The 7,712-nt window shown below is 40.0% G+C and overlaps 1 protein-coding gene across 1 annotated transcript in view; it reads right to left on the minus strand.

Annotated features, from left to right (window-relative positions):
- WIF1 (WNT inhibitory factor 1) overlaps positions 1-6,575 on the minus strand; it is an 87,195-nt gene extending 80,620 nt beyond the window's left edge. The window contains exons 1-2 of the mRNA XM_029204656.1: positions 6,428-6,575; positions 5,789-5,928 (exon numbers count right to left, since the gene is read on the minus strand). Of these exons, the coding sequence (XP_029060489.1) occupies positions 5,789-5,928; positions 6,428-6,575 (288 nt within the window). The remainder of the gene's footprint in view (positions 1-5,788; positions 5,929-6,427) is intronic.
- Positions 6,576-7,712: the final 1,137 nt, after the last annotated feature.

A 7,712-nucleotide genomic window follows, 5' to 3' on the forward strand; every position in this document is an offset into this window, starting at 1 on the left:
ATCAATGAATTTGGTAAAGTAGCAGGATACAAAATTAATGCACAGAAATCTCTTGCATTCCTACACACTAATGATGAAAAATCTGAAAGAGAAATTAAGGAAACATTCCCATTTACCATTGCAACAAAAAGAATAAAATATCTAGGAATAAACCTACCTAAGGAGACAAAAGACCTGTATGCAGAAAACTGTAAGACACTGATGAGAGAAATTAAAGATGATACAAACAGATGAAGAGATATACCATGTTCTTGGATTGGAAGAATCAACATTGTGAAAATTACTACCCAAAGCAATCTACAGATTCAATGCAATCCCTATCAAACTAGCAATGGCATTTTTCACAGAACTAGAACAAAAAATTGCACAATTTGTATGCAAACACAAAAGACCCTGAATAGCCAAAGCAATCTTGAGAACGAAAAACAGAGCTGGAGGAATCAGGCTCCCAGACTTCACAGTATACTACAAAGCTACAGTAATCAAGACAGTATGGTACTGGCACAAAAACAGAAATATAGGTCAATGGAACAGGATAGAAAGGCCAGAGATAAACCCATGCACATATGATCACCTTATCTTTGATAAAGGAGGCAAGAATATACAATGGAGAAAAGAGAGCCTCTTCAATAAGTGGTGCTGGGAAAACTGGACAGCTACCTGTAAAAGAATGAAATTAGAACACTCCCTAACACCATACACAAAAATAAACTCAAAATGGATTAAAGACCTAAATATAAGGCCAGACACTTTAAAACTCTTAGAGGAAAACATAGGCAGAACATTATGACATAAATCACAGCAAGATCCTTTTTGACCCACCTCCTAGAGAAATGGAAATAAAAACAAAAATAAACAAATGGGACCTAATGAAACTTCAAAGCTTTTGCACAGCAAAGGAACCCCTAAACAGGACGAAAAGACAACCTTCAGAATGGGAGAAAATATTTGCAAATGAAGCAACTGACAAAGGATTAATCTCCAAAATTTATAAGCAGCTCATGCAGCTCAATATCAAAAAAAACCAACAACCCAATCAAAAAATGTGCAGAAGACCTAAATAGACATTTCTGCAAAGAAGATATACAGATTGCCAACAAACACATGAAAGGACGCTCAACATCACTAATCATTAGAGAAATGCAAATCAAAACTACAATGAGGTATCACCTCACACCAGTCAGAATGGTCATCATCAAAAAATCTACAGACAATAAATGCTGGATTGGGTGTGGAGAACAGGGAACCCTCTTGCACTGTTGGTGGGAATGTCAATTGATACAGCCACTATGGAGGACAGTATGGAGATTCCTTAAAAACTAAAAATAGAACTACCATACGACCCAGCAATCCCACTACTGGGCCTTTACCCTGAGAAAACCATAATTCAAAAAGAGTCATGTACCACAATGTTCATTGCAGCTCTGATTACAATAGCCAGGACATGGAAACAACCTAACTGTCCATCGACAGAAGAATGGATAAAGAAGATGTGGCACATATATACAATGGAATATTACTCAGCTATAAAAAGAAACGAAACTGAGTTATTTGTAGTGAGGTGGATGGGCCTAGGGTCTGTCATACATAGTGAAGTAAGTCTGAAAGAGAAAAACAAATACCATATGCTAACACATATATATGGAATCTTAAAAAAAAATGGTTCTGAGGAAACTGGAGCAGGACAGGAATAAAGACGCAGACATAGAGAATGGACTTGAGGACATGGGGAGAGGGAAGGGAAAGCTGGGATGAAGTGAGAGAGTCGCATGGACATATATACACTACCAAATGTAAAGTAGATAGCTAGTGGGAAGCAGCCACATAGCACAGGGAGATCAGCTCAGTGCTTTGTGACCACCTAGAGGGGTGGGATAGGGAGGGTGGGATAGGGAGGATGGGAGGGACACGCAAGACGGAGGAGATATGGGGATGTATGTATATGTATAGCTGATTCACTTTGTTATAAAGCAGAAACTAACACACCATTGTAAAGCAATTATACTCCAATAAAGCTGTTTAAAAAAATAAAATACTGTAGTGCACACTTAAAAGAAACAATATAGTGTTAGTTTTAGGTGTACAGTAAAGTGGTTCAGATATATAGATTCTTTTTCAGATTCTTTTCCATTATAGGTTACTACAAGATATTGAATATAGTTCCCTGTGCTATACAGTAGGTCCTTGTTGTTTGTCTCAAATTTAGGGGAAAATTAGAATAAGGAATGCCTCATTGAAAAATATCAACTATTGTAAGTTATGTACAGTAATAAAGAGTATTTTCACTTTAATTACCAAAAATCCTTTAAGCCTCAGCCTCTGTAGTAGAAATTCTTCTCTAATCTAAAAGGCTTGAGATGTGCCACACCTAGAGAAGCCCGCACGCCACAACAAAGAAGAATCCACACGCCACATCGAAGACCCAGTGCAGCCAAAAAAAAAAGCCTTGAGAAGGAGCATGTCAGAAAATGAATATTTTAAATTGCAGATAAAGTAGAGACAGGGTTGTCCATGGAAAATGAGGATTACAGCAAGAGGAAGAGGCCAGGGAATTGGATTTCAGGCAGAAAAGCTTTGCAAAGCAGATTTTTGAAGATTTCATAAGAAACTGGTAGGTAAGAATAAGGTAAACATTAGCAAATTTGGGCTACATAGGTTACAATCGGCCATGAAATCAAATTCTTTTACCGTTTTGTGAGTGATATGTAGTGGATAAATGATACTGCATAATAAATGAAATAAACTATTTACAATACAGAACATCGTACAATTTTAAACTCTAAAGTGCAACTTTTTACATGTGTTTAATGTAAAATAATTTTTAAAATTACAAACCAATACACATTCACTGTGGAAAAAACCAAAACATAATACATGTAGATATAACTAATGTGAACACCTTGGAGGATTAGACCTTTATCAGACATGTTTTCCTATGTCTGCCCACATATTTTGTAATGGAACCAAACAGAATATACTGTTATAGACGACTGACTTAATTTGTCATGAACATCCTTCCATAGCATTGAGTAGATGTCTAGAATATTCTTATTAATGCTTCTTGCCACTATCACAGACCTCTAGGTTCTGCCGTTTTTCACTTTTATAAATAGCATGACCAGGAACAGGCTTGCACCAAAAACTTTATTCATATCCATGATTATTTCCTTAGGAGGAATCTCTGGAAGTAAAATTTCCTAGTCAAAGGATCTATGTCAAGCCTTTTGCCATCAAAGTCAAATTGCCCTGCAGAAAGGCTAACATACACATCAGCTACAAATAAGTATGCATAATTCTCCACATACTAAAAACACTTTTAAAAAACTTGACCAATGTGATGTGAGGAAATGATTCTCACTGTACTTTTTATTTGCATTTGTTTGAAGTAGAACATGAAAGTTATTTTAAGTGGCTCCAAGGACCCCTTGGGTTACTGGACAATACTTTATTGGAAGTAGATAACACCTACTGCCTCTGCTAGATCTTAATCCTAAAGTTATTTTAACTTTTCCCACATGTTTCCAAAACACTTAAATATTAAGTTTAAAATTTCATTAATCAGCTATGTATTTTGCTTGTGTTGAAATCCCTAAATGTTTGATATTCTTTTGAATGAAATAACTAGATAATGGAATGAACTTTTCATTTTCCATGTAGATATTTTGATGCGGTTTGGCTTTAGCCAAAGATGCCTTTCAAAATACTTAATTGACATTGAAGGCATTTTTCTCATATTCAAAATTTCCGTGCATTTCAAAAATTATGGTGCTGGAATCACAGAACTTTATTGGCATTAGTCAAATTTAAATAATATTTTAAAACATTTTGCTGTTTGGCATTGTGTAGATCCTTTCCCCCTTCCCAGTATGCCACACTGCTCCAAAAAAACCATACCAGATTTCACACAGTTACCTGTGGTAACCTATCTGGAGCAGACTGGACATAAAGAGTAAGATAACTGAGGTGCTAATATTGGCCTGCATAATCCCCATGGGTAATCAACACCTAAACAAGAGAGGGAAAGATTCTAGAAGCTTCATCTCCATGCCAGTTCTACCATCTTCTCTAATCCCCTACAAGAAATAGTCCTGAGATTGTTTGATATGCAATCCATTTTGTACTGAATAATATGCCAACGTTTGCAAAGGGGAGAGAGCATGGAACTTAAGTCTTTGCTTCAAATTTCATTCTTCAGAAGACAAACTCAGAGGAGAAATAAATAAATTGATCAATCAATCAGAGCTACTGACATTTTCTACTTCAAGTGCAGTTACTGAACCCTTTCAGCTAAGGAGGGGTGCAAGTCAAACTACCTTCTAATGGTTCTTACAAATCCATTTTCTTTAGAAGTAAAGAAAATGTTCTTTTTAAAAATATTGATCCCACACAATAGATTCAGGTGAAAAAGAAAAGGAGATAATAAAAGGTCATTCACTGATTTATTACTGATTTCATAATATTTCAAAATTAGTTGTCCATAAAGTATCTATGAAGAGGAAACTGTAGGAAAAAAAAAAAAAAGAGGAATACTCTCCCTATAGAGCAACAGGAGCCTCAATGAACTTATCTGCAGAATGGGGGTATTAGAATAGATGACCTTCCTGTTAGGAACTTTAGTGGATCCAAAACATCTATTCCTTTATGACAATGGAAGTGTTGAAGGGTCTAGATTTGATCTGTTTTAGAAAGGAAAAATGAGAGAACAGACGTGAAGGAAAAAAGGCAGCTAAAATGGTCACGCCCATACTACAACACGTAATTAGAGGGAACACTAGTGGTGTCTCAATTCAAAATAGCTACTTTTTATAAAGTGTTTTCTGGATCACATTCTTTATGAAGATATCCATTTAAACAGTTTTAGAATAAAAAGACCTGAAAATGTGACTTTAATTATAACTACAATGATTTTCATAAGTAGATACACTTTACCAGCTAACGAGCAAAAGAATTTACTTACCATTTGTCCTCTAGAGTAAATTCTCCAACTGCACAAAAGAAACTAAACTCACATAATGTTTATTCTCCCTTTCCTTCCCAAATTAGGTCATTTATGAAATACTGAACCTCTACAAAAGGTAACATACAAAAGATGCTAATGTGCTAAGAAATAAAAAGAACACTTCATAAAAATATAGTGTAGTTTTCTTTTTCCATATGAAAGTATTTAAAAAACAGTAGCTTGCAATATGTTACAAACATTCTTATATGACACTTTTTGAGTCTGTGAATTCTTGCCAGAAATATATAGTGTTCACATCATTCCAGTGAATAACACTCAACATACCAATTTTTTTCAAAGGCACAATGTCAAAAATACTTATCGACTTTAAAATTTGTTTTTTCTGTAGTATATACCAACCACCTGTGACATTGTTCTAAACAATGACATTGTTGTAAACAATGTCGCAGGTGGTTGGTATATACTACAGAAAAAAGTCTTAAATATTATGCTAAATTTCAATGTCAGTGAACACAGAAAAAAAAGTAATGTTGGTATTTGAGGTCATTATATTTCCAGCAGCCTGAAGACATTGAGACTTATCAAAATAGTGATCTTAGGCACTTTGCCTACCCCTTTCTTTTGGGAATCTTTAATTTATGTGACATGTTTAAATAAATGGGAGTTAACTCTTCATATGCTTTGGAAATTAGATGAGAAATCACTCTTAAAAACTGTAAAAAAAAATGTAGCCGACTACACACTATATAGTATTATTTCTACCTGCCATCAGGTGCTGTAAATATTAAAGGGTAATTTTCTTCAACCTTTCTGGTTAACATAACTCACCTGCCCTTCAGCTTGCCAAGTGAAATTCATGGAATGGATATTGACAGGAATGGCTGGCATTCTCTGTTGTGCTCTTCTGAAATCATGTGTAAAAGGGGCCATTTTCCCCTCTGAAACAATCAAGATATCTTCTTCAAATCCTGGTGTTAAAAAAACAAATAAAACTATCAAACTAGCTGGACTTAAAAGCATCCAAATGAGAACTTGCACGCAAAAAGAACACCAAAGAATTAGTAATGGGTCATTTCTTTTCACAAGGCACCTGCCTTCGTACCAACTGATATTCCTGTGGGTGATAAGAATGATACCAAAGACGCATGCTTTCGGGGAAAAGGAGTGGACGTGGAGTTAACTGGTGCTAGCAAATGCTGGGTCCACCTGAAAACGCAGGATTGTAGAAACTAGCAACAGCATGATCAGAACACTAGATCAGCTTAGGTTTCTTGAGAGAGAAGTTTATACGCTTTTAGATGGAAAAAAGCTAATTAAAAGGGGGAGACCAATCTTCCTTGGAAATTAAGCTTTGAAAACATACTAAATGTATGCATCTCTCCTCCTTTAATGGAAAAGCTGGACACAGAGTGAAGACCCTGGCAGGGGAAGAAGCAGAAGCTCCCGTGTTAGGCGCGTAAACCTTACCTATGAGCACTCTCGCCTGGTGAGCATCGATCCACAGGTACAGGCTTTCCTCCGGCGGCTGCCCGACCTCCGCCCGCAGCACCAGCAGGCACGGGAGGATGCTCCAGAATCGGAGCGCGGCGGCAGGGAAGGCGCCTCTCCGGGCCATACTACTCCGGACCTCCTGGCTGGTGGCTCTCGCAGCTGAAACTCCTGCCGCACCTACCCAACCTGCAGCCGTTAAGCTGTCTCTCAACCGGAGCCGTTCCCGCGTAGTCAGCTGGGCGTGTAGCCTCTCGGCTCTGATGCGAGTGAGCCCGGGTGAGCGCGAGGAGGAAGAGGAGAAGGGAGTGGAAGAACCGGCGAGAGCGGGGCAAGACGGGGGTGGGGGGCGGGGGCGCAGGAGGAACAGGGGAGAGCAGAGACGCAAGACTGGCAAAGCAGGAGATGCCAGCCCGCCGAGTGAGGCCAACAGTCAGAGGGTTAAATACAGCGGGAGAGGAAGAGCGGGAAGGGCCGGCGCAAGTGCGGTGCGAACGAGGAGGCACTCGGCCCAGTCGGCCGCCACTGGGCGGCGCTGGGGAGACGCACGGGGGTGGGGCGGCACGGGACCCCGGAGGCCGCGTCCACGCCACTGTGCGCCGCGTGGGAGCACGCACGAAAGGCGCACGTGGTGGAGGGAGCTGCGGAGAAGGGCGCTCAAAGGCGCCTCTGGGACGTCCCTCGCTTCTGCCTCTGGCCAGACGAGGCATGAATGGAGGGAAGTGGGGTGAACTGACTTCACAGGGCTTGACTGAGCGCAGGTGATGATGATGATAACTCCCATTTGTACTCCGGGGCTAAATGAAGGCGCATATTCCTCCACTTCTCCCTTTCCGCTACTGTCATTCCTCCTGCAAACCCTATCCTCATCCATCCGCGCTAAGCTGACACGGCGCATTCCCATCCATTTAAAACCCAAGACTCGACCATCCAGTGGTTCCCTGATGGCTGGCGCTCAGGTTGGCGGGGGCGTGGGGTTTCATTGCTCACTTGCCTGACACCATGGAGGATGCTTTTTAACAGCTGTGGAGGCTCTTCTCCCTGATCACCGGAAGCACTTGGAAGAGTTCCCTGAGCTCTGGATGACAGGCTTACCTGACCTGCTGGGGTAGGGCTCCCAAAAGTTGTGAATAGCTTCATAGTTGCCGGTATTTTAAGAAATTTGGAGGCGTGCCGCGCTGGTACTGAAATCGCAGGCGCTTTAGAGCAACACCAAGGATCTGGCCTTGCCTGTGGGAAGAGTAGTTGGCTGGCAGTGGGCTCC

Source organism: Monodon monoceros, unplaced genomic scaffold, assembly GCF_005190385.1.
Source record: "Monodon monoceros isolate NGI ecotype Baffin Bay Population unplaced genomic scaffold, NGI_Narwhal_1 Super_Scaffold_6, whole genome shotgun sequence".
NCBI classification, from domain to species: domain Eukaryota; kingdom Metazoa; phylum Chordata; class Mammalia; order Artiodactyla; family Monodontidae; genus Monodon; species Monodon monoceros.